Consider the following 21,694-nt stretch of genomic DNA (forward strand, 5'->3'; position numbering starts at 1 on the left):
CAGTGTGCCAGGCACCCCAGAGCCATGGGGCAGTGTGCCAGGCACCCGACAAAGCCCAGAGCACAGTCTCCATTCACAATCAAATCAAACCAGAAAGATAAACCAGCAGACAGATTGCAGCTCCCTGCTCAGGAGGAAGGGCAGGGAAGGCTCTGCATGGCCAGGGCAGCCTGGCACAGCTCCCGGGGCAGGATGGGAGGGCAGTGCTCTGAGGGGCCGGCTCAGCACCCGGCACAGCTGGGACTGTGCTGGGCACAAAACAATGACTTCACCTTCTTCATGCCCTGTCCACAATCCTCGACAGTGTGTGCAACACAGAGATTAATACATGCACCAGTGGGGTTTGGAGGATGCTACTCCCTTGTCTCCTGGATGGCAGTGCATGGAATGGGCAAGTTATTCAGTCCTGGTGCAGGGAGCCTCACTTTGCAGCTGAGCAGAGAAAGGACTGAGGGAGATTTGGCTGTTTGTTCAGTCCAAGCAGAGCAAGCTGGTCCCATGTAAAGGCTGAGCCCTGCTGGCACCCAGCAGCTGCCCTGCCAGCCACAGGCACTGCCTGGCCCCTTTCAGGCTGGGCAGCACAAACCATGGAGCAGAGGGGGCTGCTGCAGGGTCCAGCATGAGCAGCATCCCCAGCCCAACCCCCCGACCTCCCAAATGCCCACCACTGCCAGAGTCCTTATAAAGGGGCTTGTTTCTATCATCCTTTCACGAGTACACACAGTCACGGAGCAGTTGAGTACTTGCCTAGAAACCTTGGGGCAAACAGTGTCAGAAGCCAAATTCAGCTCCTGTGTCCAAGCAGGCACTCCCTGGGGCCTGGCTCAGTGTCTGGATCAATGCAGAAAAATCTGACAAATCACCTCTCTCGGGAGATCCTCTCCATCTCTGAATATTGGCTCAACAAATGCCACTTGACATTTGCAAAGCGACAGCAGCGACTGCAGACTCACGTTTCCATGAAGAAAACATTCCTTTTGCCTGCTCAGAGCTGAGGGGCAGTTACCAGCAACACCACACCTGATGTCTGAAAAACACCTCCATGGTGCAGGCAACATTCAAAACAGATGCTATCACACATCAGAATATTATCTGCCTTGTACTCACAGGCCAAGGACAATTAGATGTGTAACAGCACCAGTGAGTGAGCTTGCACTTTGCAGTCTGCTAAGCCAGAAGAGATGGCCTCAGAGAGGCAATGAGACCAGATTTTAGGCTGCCTAACAACAGCCAGAGGACTCTGAGCATAGTAAATTTAAACAGAGGGCTTTGGTGTAGTAGGCATGGCCTCATGGGTGCCTTTGGCACTGGAGATGAAATGAAGCACCCTCAGCTGGGGCTGGCCAGAGCAGCTCTCAGCACCTCTTAGGCTAAAGTTGTCATATTTAATGCCACCTAATCTCAGATTTGCAGAGTGCAAGCACACACTCCACCTTGAAGGTTTTCAGTTAATCTTAAGCATGTGCTTAAAATTTCAGATCCCCATCGTGGAGCACTTAATAACAGGCTGGGAGAAGAAAAGAGGAACTAAAAATAAGCCCACAGAGAAAGTTTTAGATGCAGGCTTTGTGTTGATTTACCATTTGTCTTACAATAGCAACCAACTGTGCTTCAGCCTCTCTGGTGCCTCTGGCTCCTGCCCACTCTGGTGGGACATGGGCAGAGGGGACACAGCTGAGATGGTGTGAGAGCTCTGCCTTCACTGTGCCTGTGCAGGGAGGGCAGCAGCGGTTTTTCCCTGCTGTGGCAGCCCTGAAGAGCTGTAAAAGGTGAGGTTGTGATGCCTAACGCTGCTCTTCCCTCCAGCAATGGCAGGGCAGAGCCCCAGTGCCTTCCCTCCCTCCTCTTTTCCAAGGCACAGCATGCTGGAACTCAGCCCCCTGAGCCAGCCCTCCACACACAGGACACTGTGTCAGCCACACATCTCCAGTTGCTGCAAGCTCACAACAGGCTCCCAGCCCACACTGAAGTCCCCCCCAAAAAACCTCACACTAAACCAACACAACCCCCAGCCCCCCTTTAAACCCGCTCTTCTAAGAATGCCAAGAATTTTCCCAGACACTCGAGCCTTTATTCACATCCCTCCCGGCTCCCAGCTGCACTCCAGGCAGGCAAAAACATCCCTGGAGAAACCAGCTATGGAGTCACCACCGAGACAGCCAAGCAAAAACTAAAGCCACTTTACATCACAGAGGCAAGAAGGGTCAAGGGAGGAGGTTCCTGCCTTTAACTAAAGGTTGTGTCTCCTGATGTGATGCCTTTCCTGAAAGCTTTTAGACCCGTTTTTAAGAGCTGTCCATAAACTCTAAGACCAGTGATTGCATTGCAAAGAGCAACGCTCAGCACCCAGTGAAAACAGAGATTTCAACCCCCCTGGTGTGGTGCCAACATTTCCCAGTGCCCCAGGCCAGGCTCGGGGAAGCCCAGGCTCTGCTGCACAGAGGGGGACACACTGCAGACCCCTCCCTGAGGAGCTGGACAGAGATTCAAGTGAGAAAGCCAAACTCCCCTGAAGGGAGGAGCTCCTTAGGCAAACTCCTTAACTGCTTCCCTGTATCCAAGGGACTGGTGCCAGAGTTTGGGTTCCTGGGACACACCTTGAGCTGTATCCCAGCGACACGTGGGTGATGCTGGGCACTCCCAGAGAGCTGCACACTCCCCCTCCTCCCCTGCTGCACCAGCCACTGCCTTCAGCTTCCTCTCAGCCTCAGCAGCCTTTCCTCCCTCAAAAAAACACAACAAACCACAAAACATAAAATAAAAATCCTACACACATCTACACATCAAGTGGCACGGGCTTAAAACATCAGTTTTTGCTGACTTCCAGAGCCAAGTCTGAAGGGAGAGTAAAGCTCCTCATCTTTTCTCACACCACACACATCCAAGATGATCCATCCATTCACAACCTGTGAATGCAACATCAGTTTTAATTTTCTGCAAACAAACTGACTGTTTCTGGCTTAAATTCCTCTCTGACTTTACACTACAAGCAAAATTCCCACATGCTTCCTTAAGCTGTTATTTAGCCATTTCCCTATAACATTTATAAAGCTTACTTAATTAATTTTGAGGTCTTTCTTAATCAAGAAAGGATTAAACATGCATTTTGTCCCTATCACAAGTCCTGGATGAGATTTTACAAAGCAGCAAAGCAGGATTTACCAGGCATTATACACGCAGTGTTTTGCAAACATGGATGTTGCCTTTGAGAATAAGGAAAGTTAGTTAAAACAGAGAAAACTATGGAACCAAAAATGAAAGACATTTCCTCCAAAATGACCTTAAAGGATGAGAAAGTTCAGCTTCTTGGCAGCCTGAGAATTCCATCTCCCATATGCTATTCAAAACCAGGCAAAGTCCAAAACACAATATAACTTTTTAAACAGGCTGAAGGAAAAGAACCTAAAATACAGACAAACAGGAACACCCCACACTACCCTGTCAGTTCTGCTTGAAAATTATTTATTCAGAAGCTTCTAAGGTTTTGAATTTAATGGACTTCACAATTAACCCTGTCAAGAGACTAATCTTAGCACCTTATCTAGCAGAGACTTTCCCAAGTTCACCCCAGGCAGCAGATGCATCCCCAGCTTACACTCAGCTGCTCTGACCAGCAGAATCTCCTCCCCACCATCCTTCCACGAGGAAGAGGAGACACTTGGCAAACACAAATGGCTGTGGGACCAAGCCAGGAGATAAACTGAATGCCTGCCCCTAAGGAGTGGAATGGAAAGGGTTTGGGGCAGTTTAAAAGAAGTGTTGAAGAGGGGGAAAAAGATCCGGATCCCCATCGTGCCAAACAAGCTACGCTGGATATCAGCCACCAAGATTATTTGTTTTAGCTACCACTTAAAATAAACATGGCCAATTCCCACATACGTTTCCAGAATTTATTGCCCAATTACACTAAATGCTATTATTCAGTATATTTTTAGAGAAGGGAACAGAGATACAATGGGAACCCAAGAGTTTTGGTCAGGACTGTCTGCTTTTTCCCAGTTTGCCTCATGCAACCATCCCACAGCATCTCCACAAACAGCTCTCCCAGCTACTGACCAAGGCTCCTTGTAACAGTACCTGGAAGACACCAGAAAGAGAACATCCCACAATGTACCACAGCCACTCAGCACCGAGAGCTAAACCACAGTCATCATGCTAATAAAGCTATATATCCTATTAACACATGCCTCCAGAAAGCCTCAAAGTGTATTAGCACAGAATGCCTTTAATCTGAAGAATCGAGGCAATGGAAAAAAAAAGAAGAGAAAACCACTATTTGAAAAAATACGTGCAGCAAAAAGCTGAGCTGAAAGGACTGTTCACTGGGTATGAGAATACAGGAGAGATGAACTGGAAACACCTTTGCTGCAGCAGACAGGGCAGGGGAGCCTTGCTGGGAGGCACAGTCAGCCCTTCCTCAGGCAGCCCTTCTCCTGTGGCCGAGCTGACAGCAGGATCAGCGTGGATTAGGATGGAAGGCCCGGCCCAGCCTGCCCTAAGCAGGGTCTGGACCAGAGACCCGGCACTGCCCCTCTGCCCCGAGCTGCCCCCACACCCCGGGCACCCCAGGAACACTCCCAGAGTCTGGCACAGTGTGGATCATCTCCTGCCCCAGCACCCACTGAGCTGCTCCGGAGGGTTCCATCTTCCCGCTGGGAACGTGCCTGGCAGCCCAGAGCCAAGGGCATGTCTGTGCAGTGCTCTGCAGGCACAGGGGAGCTCAGGAGAGCACAGGCTCAGGGATGTGTCCTGCCTGGTGCAGCCAGAGCACTGGGGTGCATTCCCGGGGCACTCGGGGGGCATCCCCAGGGCACTCAGGGGGCACTCCCAGGGCACTCGGGGGACACTCCCAGGGCACTCGGGGGACACTCCCAGGGCACTCGGGGGACACTCCCCGCATGTTTCCTCGCCCACATCACGCAGGGTGGCACAGCCCCATCCCAGCACCTTGTGCCCCGTGAGGAGAGGATGGGACAATCCCGGCCCCTCCACGGAAACCCAGCTCCCTGTGCCAGCCTGGAGCCAGAGAGGGCAGGAGCCCCCAGGCAGGGTGCTGCTCCATGGGAACCTGGCTCCGGCTGTCTGACATCTCCGGAATTCCGTGTGTGTGGGAGACGGACACTTCTGGGTTTCACAAAGGAATCTGAACATCCAAACAAAGTGGTGCCTCCCCAGCCCTGACCCCGGGGGCCCTGGTCAGCCACAAGCCGAGAGTGGCGACCGGGGCTGTATCCAAGAATCCTGCGGTTCCCACTGACACCATCCTGCTCTGGAAACCTCCCGTCACCCCATTTGGGAGGAGGGGGAGCCAACTCCCTGTTTGGCTCCACCTTCTGCACCCAAATGTCACAAGCTGGAGGTGAGCACGGCTGCTCATGCCAGAGAAGAGGCTCTGGAAGAAAAGCACATGATTGGAAACGAGAAGCAGCAGCACTTTCAGGATTTTTTTCTCACTTGAGCTGCTCTGGGAGAAGAGATGGGCTCTGTTAGCTGTCTGACACTTCTGTGATACATGAACACAAATGCAAAGCTTCAGCTACAAACCCAGAGCTTGGTGCAGATGTGGGGATGTGGGGAAGGGGAGAAACAAGCAGGCTGTGCATGAACACAAGGTCCACTTCAACAAAACACAAATATGGGACAGGACAATGTTATTTCTGAAGGTTGCAGCTAATCTGAAACAAACAGGGCAGCTTCTCCCATCCGCATCCTGAAGCGTGTCCAAGATACATTCTGAACAATCAAAGTTAATCCCATAAATGTGCCCCTGCCCTACAGAGGAGGGTTAACCAGCGTGCCCACACCCTGCATGTTTCCCTCAGTCCCATCACCTCCCAAATTCCTCCCAATTGCACAACCCAGGAAAAGCCAATTCAGCATCATGCCAGTTTCTTCCCCTCCCAAGCTCGGAGCCAAAGGAGCAGGAGAAGGAGAGGAGTGGAGAAGCGTGGCTGCTCCTGCAGAGAGCACAGCCCAGCCCTGAGCCCTCGGTGCCTCGAGCCGACAGCGCTGGGCACGGGGGGGCACCCAGAGACAGGGCTGTGCCTCTCCCCACAGCTGGCTGCCCGTCCTGCCACACAAGATAATATTTAGGGAGCTTTTGGCCTTCCAGCAACGCTGGAGCCTGGCTGACAGCTGCCACCACAGCACTGACAACAAGCCCTGACACCGGGCTGGCCTCCTGAAAGAGAGTTATTCTTCAGGCTTTCAGTTGTTTTGCCAATGCTGAGGGCACACACGGCCTCAGCCTTCGCCAGCTCGTGGCCTTCCACCCACGGCCTCTGCCTGCCTGCCTGCCTCCCACCCACCCACGGCCTCGGCCTCCCTCCCTCCCTCCCACCCACGGCCTCGGCGCTGCAGTTCCGAGCGTTCAGAGCAGCTCTGGAGCTCCCACGCACAACAACATGTTGCATCTCTGCTGCAAGAAGAGGCCGACAGCAACAGCACCACGGCAGGGAAGGGGAAAAAAATGCCAAAAAAAATCTTATTCTGGGCAACATTCATTCACGGTGCATACACTGAAAATTAGTGTTTCACTGTGATGGGCTGTGGGTGAGCTCACTGGCCTGTGGCTGAGGCAGTCAGAGGACAGGCAAGTCTCCCAGGGAGGCACTGCAGGCCTTGGAGAGGCAATCACCAATTTGTCCCCTCCAGTGGAAGACTATTTTCTCCATCACTCCTTCCCAAAAAAGCACATGCTACAGGCAGAAGAGCTGGCCAGGGCAGGGAGGGAAAGGGCTGCTCCTGCTGGGCTTGCTTCCTGGTGCTTGCTACCAGCCTGGAGAAAAATCTGTCACTTGTGTTCCACTCTGCTTGGGAGATTGCTTGAGTTTTTCCAGGCTAAAGGTAAAGTAACTGAATGGCAAAAACAGACAAGAAAATTCAATCCTGGAACTTCCAAATGGTGCCTCTGGCTGGGTGAAAAAAATAGAGCCGGGGAATGTCAGAAGTTAAGTCAACCCCATTTTCCACTGGAATTAAGCCATGGAAAAGTTTTCCTTGAGAGTCTGATTAAAAGAAAATGTAAGCCTGTGCTTAGGACTTGCAGTGATAAGACTTCTGGCAACCTCTCTGCCCTGGTCACGGTACACAGAGCTGTTCTCAGCTCACTCCTCATGCCCATCTTTCACAGATTAAAGTGTCACACTGGCCCCTCACAGGGAGGAGCAGGTTTAGGCTGTGCAGTCATTAAGTGAAACCCTGAGCTTACAGAAAACAGCAGCAACACATGAAGTGTATCCCAACCAGGCAGTTATGGCAGGAACAGGCACTGTTCAAAGGTCCCTCTCCTCCCACAGAGCTGGGAGCAGGTGACAAGGAGGCAGTGGTGCCTCAACAGGTCACGCTCACACAGCTGCCAAACTGGCCAGACCCACCCCAAGCTCAGCAACTCACTGCAACAAAACAAATCCCATTGCCCATTTCCAGAGAGGGAGATGCTGTTCAGCTCTCCTCTGTATCAGGGGGTGTTTTTTCTGCAAGATCTTCTAAGGGACATTAACACATAGTAAAGCTGCCAGTACCAGCCAGATGTCAATCACTTGGATGAAGGGAGATCTCAGCACTGCATGCAGACAGCTGCCCCACAACCACAGCTCTCACTGCCATGTACAAGTGTCCACTGCTCGTCTCACTGGGCATCAATGTCCACACACCCCTGTCTGTCCAGGCAGACACAGTGTGCACACCAAGCCATCAGCCACTACATCTTCCGAAGTCAACTTTTCCTGTTGAACTGTTCTCTCAGCCCAGCCCTGTGGCTGAGGACACCTGCTCCTCCTCACAGAACACAGCTGCTGAGCTGGGAGCCCCAGCAACTGCCTTTGCACCTCCAACTCACACTGTGGGTTAACGCAGACAGTCAAGGAACAGCATTTTGTGAGGTCGATGGGTTTTATTTAAAAAGAGAAGGCAACAGATTTGGGAGTTTTGAAAAAGCTTCTTCAAAGCAAAACAGTCTTACAGCCTCAGTCTCACATCTCATCCCATTTACTCTCCTATGCACCTCCAGTCGCTTCTCCGTCACTCCTTCTCCTTCCAGCTTTTCTGGCTTCCTTCAGAGCTCCTGCATCTCCCTGCTGCACTTCACACACCTTCTGCCTTCCGCCTGCACGTGGTGCCTGGGCTGTGTCCCACTCAACATCCCCAGATCCTTGCTAATGCTGCCAGTGTCTGCTCCAGCACTCAGTCACTGCCTGTGCCAGCTCAGCACTGCCCAGGCCAGGCCAGGGAGAGGCTCTGAGTCTTGATGACAAAGTATCTCATAACTGAACCAACTATCAGCTTTCTCCCCACTCTGCTGCTGAGCAGCCTGGGGTCTCCACAAGTGATGCCTGCAGACCAGGCCTGAGCAAAGCAGTGCTGAGCCACGTTCTCACAGCAGATCAGCAGAGAACTTCAGTCTCCAGGGCCTGAAGCAAATCTCTCTCACAACACTACATTCACAAAAACAAAGGCGGTGTTGAGCACCACTGGTGTGATCCTGCTGCCTCAGAGGCAGCTTTCCATGGGAGAGCTTCCTTTCATTTGCTTTTGTTGGTCATTTCCAACAGCAGCACTTGAAGGGAACTTTATTGTGCTGGAGACAGAGGCATTCTGGAGGGCTGCACAAGGGAAGCGTGCATCTGGGGAGTTTTCAAAACACATTATCCAAACCTAAGGGTCACTACATTCCAGGATGTCAGTGTCAGCTGGACACTTATAAATAGCTTCAACAGTCTGAATAGCATGACCTATTGTGTGTCAAAACCCTCCTTCAGAGGCTTTTTCAACATTACTTCCCACTGCAGATACAAACAGCTGGTAAAAATAAATGAACTTATCATCACTTTGTTTGGCAGCAACGAGCTGCTCCCACGCGGAATTTATGCTCTGGAAACTGAGGCACAGTGATATAAAGTGGCACCGAGAAAGCTGTGAGCCCTGCAGAGAGAACAGCTTGGAACACCTGAATCATGAGATTTCCATGACACTGCTGGAGGAACAGCATCAGAGCCGAGACACATCCTGAGGGCAGACCTGTGCCCCATGTCAAATGGAAAAGAGACATTGCTTCCAGGTGAAAGGCAAACTAAGACCATCAGATCACCAGATCTACTGGGTCTGCAGATCCCTATAAACTCTCCCTGCACAAAGGAAGCAGATTTCCTCCTAATGGAGTTGGCCACTCAAGCCATGCTGGAGCCAAGCCATTTCCCTTTGGTGCCCAAATGAGTGCCAAGCACCTTGGGAGCTCTTTTTTTTCTTTCTTTCTTTTCTTAAAAGAAAAGTAACAGAATACTGATGTAAGTACTCCAAGCATTCTTTACCCACACCAAAGAACACAAATTAAGCTTAATGTTCTCCGGAACTAGGCAATATTTTAGGTTCCTGTAACACCTATGAAAACCTGCACAGGCAGCAGCAGGCACACCAAATTAACATTAAAGGTATTTATATATGATACCAATTCAGAAAGAATTGCAGTGAGACAGTCATGGTGTTTCCATTCCCTGCCATTGGCTTTACCTTAATCCCCTCCTCCCAGAGCCTAGAAACATTAGCTTTCTTAAATGAGAACCTCAAATCAATTTTCCTTTATGCAAGTTTTAAGTAAGTTGCAGTTTTGCAAATTCATTCTTGAGCTGGAAACTTTTGGGCCAGGATTCAAAGAAATGAAGCAGAGTTTGAGATTCTTGGCAAAAAGTAGCTTTCAAAGAAAACAGTAGCAGGGACTTGTTTGTGCTCAAACGGCATCCCAATAATTCAGACAGCCACCACTGCTGTTCCCATTTATTTAGTAATATCACACCAGACTTTCGTGACTTTGGAGAGCTATGCTACTTAATGCGGTAAAAATGTTTTCAGCTCTGCAAGGCTACAAGACGCATCACCGAGCTATTTCACGAGAGCAGCCTTCCAACAACAACAGAAAATTCAAGCGGTAGACAAAGAATAGTTTAGAGCCGACACAGATTTTAGCCAGATTGACTTCCGATAGCAGTTATACAACATGTGAGCTGCAGAGAGGCGGCTGAGCGCGGGTCACGCTCCATATTTGCTGTACAGCATTCCTTACCCCGGGACCAGCCAGCCCGGAGGGGCTGCTCTGCCCGGCTTTGCACCGCGCGTCTCTCGCAGCGTTACACACACACACACCTCGCTAAGTTACTGTCGCAGAGGGTTTGGATACCAGCGCTGTGTAAACAGTTCGCGTTTCGGAAGGTCTGACCCCCTTTCTGTGCCGCCCGCCCGCAGGCACAGGCACCGGGCACGCTCCGGGAGCATCCCGGACATCCCGGCAGGAGCCTCCGAGCGCGGCGGTACCGCTCCAGCTCCGGCTCCGGCTCCGGCTCCGGCTCCAGCCGCGGCCCCTCCGCCCGCCCTTCCCTTCCCTTCCCTCCCGCCCCCGGCGCTGCGGGACCTTCCCGCAAGGACCGTCCCCGCACCCCCGGCCCCGCCCGCGCCCTCCGCAGAACCCCCTGCCCCGCATCCCCCCGGCCCCGCATCCCCCCGGCCCCGCATCCCCCCGGCCCCGCATCCCCCCGGCCCCGCCGCCCGCGGGCTCGTCCCCGCGCCGGGGGGAGGCAGAGCCGGGCCGTGCTCACCGAGAATCGCTCCAGGTCGGTGGCGGCCATGGCCGGGAGCGGCGGTGCCCGCGCGGGAGGATGCGGGGAATGGATCCAATATGGCCACTTCCTGGAACTCCCCCCGCCCGCCGCAGGCACCGCCCGCCCGCCGACCGCGGGCACCGGGGCCGGGCGGCACCGCCGGGGCGGGACAGGACGGGACCGCCCCCGCCGGGGAGGGACCGAGCCCGGCCGCGCTGGGGGGACCGGGGGGCGCGGCCCCGGCCGGGGAGAGGCCGGCGATGAGCGGCGAGCACCGCGCACCGAGCACCGCGCACCGAGCACCGCACACCGAGCACCGAGTACCGAGTACCGAGCACCGAGCACCGAGCACCGGCGGGAGCAGCGCTGGGAGCGCCCGCACCGCAACGCGGGGAGAATCGTGCCCGAAGCACCCCCGGCAGGGTTCACACAGCCCCGTGTCCCCATCGCGGGAGAATCGTCCCCGAGAGCGGCCGTGGGAGGGCCGGGAGCACCCCCGGCAGGGTTCACACAGCCCCGTTCAAAGGTCGGACTCGATGACCTCAGACGTCTTTTCCGACCTCGCTGATTCTGTGGTTTCCCCGTGTCGGGAAGCTCCCCAGCGTCCAGCAGGCTGGCAGGGCATCATGCACCGCAGGGCATCACGCACCGCAAGGCATCACCCACCGCAGGGCATCTCACACCGCAGGGCATCACGCACCACAGGGCATCACGCACCGCAAGGCATCACGCACCACAGGGCATCACGCACCGCAGGGCATCACGCACCGAGGTGCCGCTGTCACACGCGGGAGCCGCACCGACGTTGCGGGCACAGCGTGGGTTCGAGCCGGGACACGAGAGCTCACGGCCCTCACGCTGCCTGTGTTTATGTAAGTTAAAGAATGCAGCAGAGGACTGGCGAGCCTGTCTTCATCATTCCTTCCCCCAGAAAGCACAAAGCAGCCCCACCGCCTCGCTCTCTGTAGCTGCCCAGGCGCTGGTGTTCCATGAGCTGGTAGCACAGAGCGGTTCCTGTTGCTTGCGGGTGCCCTCTGCTGCAGTGCAGCCCCGGCACAGCTCCCACAGCCACGGCTGCTCTCGGCCCCTGGACCAGACCTGCACCCCTAATCCTAATGGGTTCGGATTAGATATTAAAATAGATATTAAATATTAGAAAGAAATTCTTCACTGTGAGGGTGGTGAGGCATTGGGACAGGTTATCCACAGTAGTTATGACTCCCCAGCCCTGGAAGTGTTCAAGACCAGGCTGGATGGGGCGTGCAGCAACCTGGTCCAGATGCAAGCAGAACAGTTTATATAGGAGCAGAGCTAATTTTCCAGGCTGCCTTTATATATCACAAGGAAGCAAAAATAAACAGATAAAAAGACTAAAAAGTTCCTTTTTTCCCCCCCCTTTACAGATGGCTTTATGAGTCCTGATTTAAGACAAAATGCCAGGTACTTTAGGAGAAGTAATTGACTTCGATTCATTAAGAGCTCTTTCCCCCGACAATAAAGTGCACAATGTAACAAAACAAGGCTCACAAAAGCTGGTTCCCAAACAGCTGCTGGTTTCTGTGAGCTGCAGGTCAGATGCAAAGATTCAGAGCATAAAGGAAATCGTGAGACATTTCAAGAGATCAAGGGCCAACACTGCTGTCTGCTGGCTCTGAGCTGTGCTGCTCAGCCCTCCTGCAGCTGGAGTCCAGCAGTGCTGCCACCAGCGTGGGGCAGAGCTCTGGGACAGCAGAGCATGTGTGAAAGGTCGAAATTATTTTTAAACACCTTGTTATTTCAAAAAGCACACTGTTTCTGATGCCAGTTCAAGAGAAGCCCTGCTAATTTCAGAAGGTTCAGTTGCATAAAAACTGTTTCAAGAGAAGCAAATTGGATTTGGTGGCTCCTTTAACTGCTAAGGCATCAATTGTTCTGCAAATTATTCCTAATAGTGCCTTAATTAATAGTATATTACAGTGCTGGATGCTACTGCAAAGCTTTTAAACTCTGTGGAATATTTGTACCTGCTAAATCCACACTTCTAGCAGCTTCTAACCAAAGCCACTCTCTGTGCCCCTCCCCCACCAAAAAACCCAGCCACCTCAACCCACGACAGCTATGAACTTCCTACAGGTGAAGAGCTGGGGCAGAGAGCACAAAGGACTGGAGAGGCACAAATGTGTCCCTGGAACCTCCTTGTCCTGGGGAGAGGAGGGAAAATGCCCCCTCCCTGCATGGATGGTGGCAGTGCAGCAGCACAGTTCTGATGGTGGGGAGATCAGCAGGAGTTGCTTTACCTCTTCATGTTGTGACCCAGGAACAGGCAAGGAAAGTGGAGAGAAGTAAATGCTAAAACAGACCCTTGGACTTCACAGGCAGCCACAGAGAGCAAGAGGTCATCCCACCTGCCACACAAGTGCAGCAGCAAGATCAAGGCCTTCTGAAGATGGCTGCATCTTCCAGGGCTGAGTAAAAACCTTGATCTTCAAATCCAGGCTGTGCAGATGAACAGAACTCCTTCAGGGTTTTCAACACAGGCCGGAGGAAGCAGCTTATTAGTAACTCTATATTCCTCACAGTGTGTCCTGGGGATTACTAGAAACCAAATGGTTTATAGCTACACTTTTAGCAGCAGCACCACCAAGCACTTTATATTAAAATTTCATTGGTTATACTGACAATATATGGAGCTCATAAGGCATTTCTACAGAAATGCTACCCTTCTGAGCTGAAAGCCAATAGGAGATACATGGAAAACTGTGTTTGAACGGTTGCTGTTAAGAAACCTTTTCTGAACTGGTTACTGAGGCCCTTGAGTTAGAGCTGAACCTTGCTCATTTATGAGAAAATGTCTTTTATCTGTAAATAATCTTCCCCCCCCCCCTTCCTGCCCCTTCACAGACTTTTGCTCAGTTGTTTATCTATGGAAGGTTACTGCATTTCTCCATGGAACAAAGGAAGAGCTATTTTCCCTCACAATGTGTGCTCTTTGTTTCACATGAGGAACATACCAACAAGGAAAGTGGAAAATCATGGGCTTTGTTATTCTATTTATTCTGGGAACCCCGATTTCATTTTGGAGGAAAGTAAGTTTTTCTTAAGGTACAAATCCCATCTGTGGTCAACAGCACCTAACTTTCACCTTCCTGCAAAGCAGCAGCATCCTGGCTGACAGGGACTATCCCCCACATTCCCTTTTCTTCCTCTGTTGCTTCCAACCTGGCACTTTGTCTCTCTTGGGGCTCTGAGAATATCATGTGGGAAGGAGCAAGGATACCAGGATACCATCTCTGTCAGTTCTGGTCAGTAGAAACTTTTCTCTGACTGGATGCTGTGCTCGATCTCCCACTTCATTTCCTGGTTTTGTGTGGGGTGGATAATTACAGTCATATAACCTTCACCTTCCACCTCTGAGGGGGTGGGAAAAGCCCCCAGGTTCACTATGCAGTTTACTTCACTGTAATAATGATAACTTGAAGGTTTGGGAAGCTTCTTCATGGGAAAGGTAACTCTCCTCAGCCCCATGGTTATAAATAGAGGCCAGCTCTCTACAGCCTGTGATGCAGAACTAGCAAACTGCAATATTGGTGTTTAAAAAAGAAGTAGTAAATTAATTTAATCAAGGGATTCTGTACATTGTTTTTGTCCCAGCCAGTAAATTAAAAATATCAAGACAGTTGGCTTAAAATCTCCTACAAAACAGCCCACGATATTCTGTAAATAGCCCCACAAAAAATACTTGCTTTGTAGGTTTTTGGTGACACAGAAAATGAGGCAAAACTTCTCACGCTTTTTAAGGCTGGGAATTTCAGATGACTGATAAGCATAAAACCCTAATGCTCCAGGATTTTATTACCTATATTAATAAAATTCATTCAAACAGTTTAATTTCTGCTGCACAATCTGATCAGAGTGTGACCAGCGCCCAGCAAACTAAAAGATGCTCACTGGGAGCTGGTACTTGGCACTCATCCTGAAAGGTGGGGAACCAAAAGGCATTAACAGCCCAAAGGAAAGGCTGGCAAACATGATGTGCCCCATGCTGTGGTCTGGAAATCCTATGGAGGATTAGCCACAAGTTTTTTCCTTTATTGCAGGAAGTATAGAAGGTTACTGTGGGTGTTCAGTTACTAACACCCACTGAGAGAAAGGCTGTGAAGAGGAGCACAGCCACATGCTACAGGTTGCATGTGGGACAGTGGTTGGAGGCATTACCTGGGTGAAGAGGTCCTTGGGCAGAGTGGTTGAACAAGAGCAGCCAGTTCACACTGGGCATGGCACGAGGTGCACGTGTAGACATCCTGTCTCCTCCTCTCTGACCTCCTGGGTCTGTGCCCTTCTGCTCTGCAGCCATGAGAAAGGGATGCCAGGACCTGCAGTGGGGAGCAACCTCAGTAACTCCCCTCTTTTTGGACCGTGACCCAAATCAAGCCCCTGGGGAGGTGATGGGACCTCGGACTCAAGGCTTGGCTGCTGAGCAGTGAGGTGTCCTGGGAGCCTGGTGCATGGAGACCTCTGTGCAGGAATGGTGCCTGGCTGGGGATATAATGAGTGGGATGGGACACCTCATGTGCACCCTCATGGTCTTAAGGATACAGGGGTGTGATGCCTGTGCAGGCAGGGATGGGGTGCAGTGAGCCCAAGGACATACCCTGACACACTTGAACCAAATCAAGCAACAGGAGCAACTTCTCCCTTAATATTTGTAACATAAGAAAACGTTTTTAAGAAGAGCCTATTCTTCTGAACTATTTTCACTCCTCTCACTCATTTGCAGACATGAACTGTAATCCTCGGGTAGAGCTGAAAGTTTGCAATGCAAAAATCACAGACTGCTGAGATTTTCTTACACCTGCAATGGATTCTAGTAAGGATGTGAACAGTGGAAGCAAGGCCCAACAATTGATATTTGGATGCAGGCTCACTATTAGGTCTCTACGTAGGCTGGGCAGACTGTGGTGATGCCACAAGCTAAGAGCAGTGCTCATACAGCAGAGGGGCTGCTCAGCGAGGGTGAGGCTGCCACGTGTGCCATGGAACAGGCAGCAAAGAGAGGTGTGCCATTCACATGGAAACACGGAGCTACTACAAGAACATTACACACCATTATATGAAAGAGCATTAAAGCAGCAAAATGATTTTAAGGAACTGGCTTGGCATCAGCTCATTAGCAAGAGATGAAATAGTTTTTCAGACATTTGCACAAAGAGAGAAGGGTAAAGACTGCCAAAGGAAGACTGAGCTGTCTGTGGGAAGTGGCTCTTCCACCCTCAGTAAAAGGTGTGAAGAAGCAGAAGGGAGGTCAGCATGAGCAAGGGGGGAGAGAGATGCACTGGGTGGGGGATATGACAATATATATACAATAATATATAGCATCACATAGAGGTGAGGATATTTCAAAAGACTGACCCATCCACCAATCTCCTGACTCATTTTGAGGCATCAGACTCTAACCTAGCAGGATCGCAGCTCCCGCAGGACACCAGAGGCTTCTCCGGGAATGGAGACCGAACTTCGCAGTGCTTTCTACCTAAAGCTGCTTCCACTTATTTGCTACTGAGACAAACAAACAAAACGCACTCGTTTCAGGAAGCACGAAGACGAGCAAATCGATGAAGGGTTGTCCCCTGCCCGAGGAGTCTCCGGAGAACTGACAGCGCCGTGCCCTCACCCAGGGCTCAGTTCCCCGAGGAGGACATCAGCGCAGCGGGCGGCCGGGGCCAGGCTCGGCTCTGGGTGCGCTCCCGCCGGCCCCGCCCGTGCCCCGCGCGGTCCGGCCGCTCCGCGGGGTCGGGGCTGGGGCTCGGAGCGGTGCTGGGCCCGGAGCGGTGCCCGGAGCGGTGCTCGGTGCTCGCAGCCGGCGGCACCTGCGGCGGCGGGCGCGGAGGTGCTCGGACCGCCCCGGCACCGCCCCGGCACCGCCCGCACGGGGAGAGGAGCGGCCCCGGCGCTGGCACCGCCCGTGGGGCGGCACTGCGGGGCCGGCCCGAGCACCTCCGCGCCCCGCCGCAGGTGCCGCCGGCTGCGAGCGCCGCGGGCCCGTCGGGCAGCAGCACCTGTGGGGCGGGATGGCGGAGCTCGCCCTGAGCGCCGAGGCGGTGCTGGGCTTCCTGCGGGAGCGCGGCGGGCGGGTGCGCAACGCCGAGCTGGTGAGCGCCTTCCGGCCGCTGCTGGAGCCCGCGGGGGCCGGGGCCGGGGAGGCGGCGGAGGGGCGGGCGGAGCGGCGGGAGCGGTTCAAGGCGGCGGTGAACGCCGTGGCCACGGTGAAGGAAATCGACGGCACCAAGTTCGTGGTGCTGCGGCGGGAGCTGCGCGCGGCCCCGACTGCGGGGGGCGCGGGGGCGCCGGGGGGCGATGCCGGCCCGGCACCGGTGCCGCTCCCTGTCCCTGACCCCAGCCCGGTGCCTCTCCATGATCCCGGCCCGGTGCCGCTCCCTGTCCCTGACCCCAGCCCGGTGCCGCTCCCTGACCCCGGCCCGGTGCCGCTCCCTGCCCCCGGCCCGGTTCCCGGCCCCGCCGGGACGCCCCCCGAGGAGCCGCCGGGGCCGCGGGCGGTGTGGGAGCTGCGGGGCCTGTTCCAGGGCGGCGGCGGGGGGGTTCCCCTGCCCGGCGGCGCGGGGGGGGCCCGGCGGGAGCCGCCCCCCAAGCCCTGCATGCTGCCCGTGCGATGCGTGCCCGTCCCCGCGCCCGCGCCCACCGGGGAGCCCCCGGCAGCGCCGTCCGAGCCGCCCGCAGCCCTGTCCCCGCCGTCCCTGGAGGACGAGGCCGGGTCCCGCTCCCCGGGGCTGCGGCGGGGGCCCAAGGCCCACCGGGGCAGCGAGGAGACCGTGGTGCCGCTGGAGCAGGCGGAGCACCAGTGGCTGGTGCTGGCGGCCGGCGGGCAGTGGACGCAGCAGCTCCACGGGCTCCTGCTGGGCGATGCCAGCCTGGCGGCCCGCAGGGACTTCGTGTCCGGCTTCACCGCCCTGCACTGGGCCGCCAAGAGCGGCAACTGCGACATGGTGACCAACATCATCCGGGCGGCCGAGAAGGGGGGGGGCCCGGGTCAACGTGGACGCCCGGGCGCACGGCGGGTACACGGCCCTGCACCTCGCCGCCATCCACGGCCGGGAGAAGATCATCAACATGCTGGTCTACAGCTACCACGCCAACACCGACCTGCGGGACTACAGCGGGAAGAAGGCGCACCAGTACCTGAGGGAAGGGACCTCCCTGGCCATCAGGCGCCTGCTGGGGGACCCCAGCCTTTCCCAAAACACGGAGCACTCCGTGCCCATCAAGAAGTCCACAAAGCTTGCAGCTTCAATCTTGAGCTCCACTAGCACCTTCCTGGGGGTCATATCCGATGACATGGCTTTCTACGATCTCACCAAGGGCTTAAGGAAGCCCTCGACTTTAAACAAGCTTCTGGCTGCCACTACGGGCCCGAGGAGGAAGCCAAAGACCAGAGGGGGCTTCCCTTCGTATTCCTCCCTCTCCGAGGTGATGGAGGAGGAGGAAGAGGTCATCGTGAAACGCAGACCGGTTTCTGAGCTGTTCTTTGGCCACTAACCTCTGCCTTACTGTGATCAACATTGTTCAGTAACGTGGCTGGTGTCTCAGTTTTCTCTCGCAGACGCAGTTTGGATTTCTTCTCTCCATGTGTGTCGTTTTGGATGTCTGACTAAATGGCTGATACGGTCTGGATCCAAAGTCCACGGGATGGAAACCCAGCTCCAGGTGCCTGTGGGAAGGGAGCTGCCAGGAAGTGCTGTCCATGCTGTCTGCACCATCGTGCAGAGGCACTGGTGGGGACCACAGACTTAATGCTTGAAAAACTAAACCAACCTCTGTGTGTGTAGACAGGTGAAAATGCTCGAGGTACAGCCCTCTTGCTGTGTGTTCCTGGGCTGGAGAGCAGAGGAAAGGTGAAGGATTGCGTATTTTACACTGTGAACAGCAAGCTGGTAGCTGGCTGCTTTACCAGGGCTTGTTATCTAGCAGGCTTAAATTATCAGAGGAAAGATACATAGTTTTCTATGATGTTTCTGATTATTTTGGTAGAAGAAGAGGGATATTTCTATTTACAAAAATTGTGTACTTTTTCAAAACAAAGTTTCTCACTATCAGAAATACTAACAACAATCTCAGTTGTTGCCTTATGCATTTCTTTAGATGAACAACTTAAAGAAAACGGAACCCAACCTTCAGCACTCAAGTCACCGTGACTTGTCTACCTCAGTTTGGAAGCTTGGTTGGCGTTTTAAATTTTTTTTCTCTTCCTAAAAGACTTTTTGACCAGGTGGTACTAACCACATCTTGATGATACTGTGAACATTCAAACGTGACTATAGTTCAATCAACTTAATCTGAATAAAAACCTTGTTGATAGTGAAAAACTGAACTGAAGAGCTGGGAATCAGAACCTGCAGAGTTTCTAAGTAGCCAACTGGAAACAAAGTTGGGCTTGTATGTCTGATTCTTTTTGTTTAAAACTTGGCCTTTGATTTTGACCTATTTACAATAAATGTTTATAAACATTGGGCTTTATGTTATGTTAAGTGTTTCATGATGGAATGTCTGCATGACCTCTTGCAGTGATGTTTATCTTGACAGCATGATTCATTGACCTAAAACCAGCTCGTCTTTTGTATGATTAACATAATTGTTCTATGTATAGAGCTACACGTAGCTCCAAAAAGCATGCTAACTGCAGGTTAAGTAGTATATTTTCAGTGAGATTATTATTTTTTTAATTACCATTTGGTTAAAGGTAACGCAGAGAGGCAGAGCTGTGAACAGAAACTGTCCAGCTCCTGGGGCCAGTCTGCTAAAACAGCACGTTTCCTCTAAAAATGTGACTGGAAACCTGTATAATTCTGAGGTGATGAAGGTGAGAGCAGTGCTGTGCTGGCTCTGCTTTGCAGCCCCATCAGGTGTTTTGGTTTCCACACAGAAACACTTGTTTGCATGCTTTACCTTTCTGTCCCAGTCAGTGACTTCAGGAATGTGGGTTTTTTCTGCCTTGAATTAAGCCCAGTACTTGTAACTGGCTATAATTGGCTTGTCCCACATGCTCAGCAAGGAATGCTGTGGGACTGAAGGTGGAGGCAATGCCCTCTTTGCTTTCAAATGCTCTCCCTGAAGTCCCTGGAGTTGGTTGGGAGCGTGATCAGAGCTTGCAGTGGGCTCTGGTGCACCCGTTCTAGGAAGAGACTGGATTATTCTGCACCGGTCTGCTTCTGTATTGAACTAATTAAGTTGTTAAGCAAAGGTTAATGATCAAGCACCTCATGACTTCTATATCTGGAGTAGGGTTTAAAAACAATAAAATCCAATTTGCTGCGTAGCTGTTGTTGACTGTTGGCCAGTGTGGTCCTTGGAAGCCTTGATTTGTGCTGCACTGTGTCAGCTCACAGAGTTCCACCTAGAAAAGGGCTCTGTTTTAAAGTGTCTTTCTAAGTGTATGGATGTGGAACACTTTTTTCCTGTATTTCCTGGAACACAGAAGTGTGTGTGTGCATTCCTGTTACCTGAGGCAGGGCTGGTGCTGCCTGGGTTAAAGTGCTTGTTTCTGTGGGAATTGCAAACACTCTCCAGTTTGCCTCGGTCTTACAGGGAAGTTTGTTCACTGGTTATGGCTCTGGGCTTGATACCTGTTCAAACAACATCGCTGAACTTTTAGTGCTCCCTCTGAATAAAGCTTACCTGAGCTGGAGGCAGGGTTCAAGGATGGAGTGTTCTGTGTTTAAAAAAGCCCAGCTGACTAACCTGTACAGCATGGCTGTGACTTCATCTCCAGGAAAGTCGGGAGGAGGTTTCATTGCTCCTGTGTTGTTCTGTCAAAGAAGTCACAGATGAGATAAGCCTTCATTACAACACGTATCATCAAGGAAATTCTGCACTACTCCTTCCTCAGAGGCATTGTGGGATGAGCTGGTGTGATAGGACAATGCCCAGCAGCAAGAGCCCTCTCAGCAGTGCCAGGGAGTGCCCCAGGCTTGGCAGGAGCTTGGGACACAAAGGTGGGGCACTCCACGGTCGGTGCTGGGGGTGGGCTGGGCTGGGCTCAGGCTCTGCCAACGAGTTTGTGCAGTGACTCAGCTCGTTCCTCTTCCTTGTTGAGCAGATGAAGGAAAAGATAATCTCCAGGCAGGCTGGGATTAGTACACCCAGAGCAGTACAGCTTCAGGTGTAGACAGGTACTGGGAGGTATTGAGAATGCACTGCTGTCATCTTAAAAATGTATATAGTGCCTTTGCTTTGGAGTAAAACCAGTCTGTCAGCCTGGCTGGGTTTTGCTTTCCTGAGTTGTTGTTTACACTGTGGAAGGGACTCTGCAGGATGATCAGTGATCGTGGGAGTGTTTTCCTGCCAGAGACTGAGGCCAGGACTGTTTTATGAGTCCCTCAGCTTGACTGATTCTCTTTAATTTCACTGTCAGGCCCAAGTCTGGCTGAACACAGTGGAATTTTGACCTGAGTGAATGAGAGCTGTGGAGTTTAGCTGCCTTCCACATCATCAAAGCTAATAGCAGGAAAGGTAATAACAAAACAACCTGAGCCCCCCAGGCTCTGCTTCTGCCCTGTGGAGAGGTTTTAGTGGTGGGGAGGGGTGGCAGCTTTGGGAGGCTGGCAGTGGAAGGCACAGGTAAGGCACAGGAGCTCAGGTTGGATTTTGCCTTGGTTACTACCCTGCCTACTTGCCACATCTCAGTTTTCCTGCTATAAAATGGAGATAATCACCTTGGTCACTTCTTTAAAGCACAGTCAGTGCTGCTACTCCAGCTGAAATCAAGATAAGGTTTTTAGAGCTGGAGGCAGCACGAGCAGTGTCGTTCAGTGGAGCACCTACACAAATCAAACCAGCTCAGATTTTAGTTCAGCAGCACTGGAGATCAGCAGAACTAATGTTTGTCTGACCCTGGCTCAGTCTGCTGGGGATGACTTGGTTTGTCTGTTCCTCAGGCATTTTGTTCTGATGGGTATCAGCTCACAAACCTGCTCTGAGGAGCTCTGCAAACAAACCTCAAGCTGTGATTCTGCACAGAGGGGCAGACTTTGACCTCCTGGATGTGTTTGAGCAGTGTGAGGCCATCTCCATTCCCTTGTGAGTGCTGCAAGAAGCAACTGCACTAGCAAAGCCCT

The 21,694-nt window shown here is 52.7% G+C and overlaps 2 protein-coding genes and 1 long non-coding RNA gene across 9 annotated transcripts in view; 1 reads left to right on the forward strand and 2 right to left on the reverse strand.

The window, feature by feature from the left end:
• SEPT8 (septin 8) overlaps positions 1–10,713 on the reverse strand; it is a 39,812-nt gene extending 29,099 nt beyond the window's left edge. For all 6 annotated transcript variants that reach the window (XR_003534092.1, XM_027682377.1, XM_027682375.1 and 3 more), the window contains exon 1: positions 10,587–10,713. Coding sequence is in view for 5 of the 6 variants with exons in the window: in XM_027682377.1 (XP_027538178.1) it covers positions 10,587–10,616 (30 nt within the window). In the remaining variant the exon portion in view is untranslated. The remainder of the gene's footprint in view (positions 1–10,586) is intronic.
• Positions 10,714–12,611: 1,898 nt separating this feature from the next.
• Positions 12,612–20,744, reverse strand: LOC113967059. Of its 2 annotated transcripts, none has more exons than XR_003534080.1 (3): positions 20,319–20,744; positions 14,784–14,941; positions 12,612–13,153 (listed from the first exon to the last, which is right to left on the reverse strand). It is a non-coding gene; the product is annotated as an uncharacterized LOC113967059 (long non-coding RNA). The 2 variants fall into 2 exon arrangements; XR_003534079.1 differs by lacking the exon at positions 20,319–20,744 and adding an exon at positions 16,149–16,291.
• Positions 16,581–19,896, forward strand: SOWAHA (sosondowah ankyrin repeat domain family member A). Its single transcript, XM_027682303.1, is given in 3 exon segments — positions 16,581–16,935; positions 17,044–17,599; positions 17,601–19,896. Coding segments are annotated over 3 exon segments (1,374 nt in total). The 5' UTR covers positions 16,581–16,636; the 3' UTR covers positions 18,120–19,896.
• Positions 20,745–21,694: the final 950 nt, after the last annotated feature.

Source organism: Neopelma chrysocephalum, unplaced genomic scaffold, assembly GCF_003984885.1.
Source record: "Neopelma chrysocephalum unplaced genomic scaffold, ASM398488v2 Primary Assembly neopelma1_63, whole genome shotgun sequence".
NCBI lineage: Eukaryota > Metazoa > Chordata > Aves > Passeriformes > Pipridae > Neopelma > Neopelma chrysocephalum.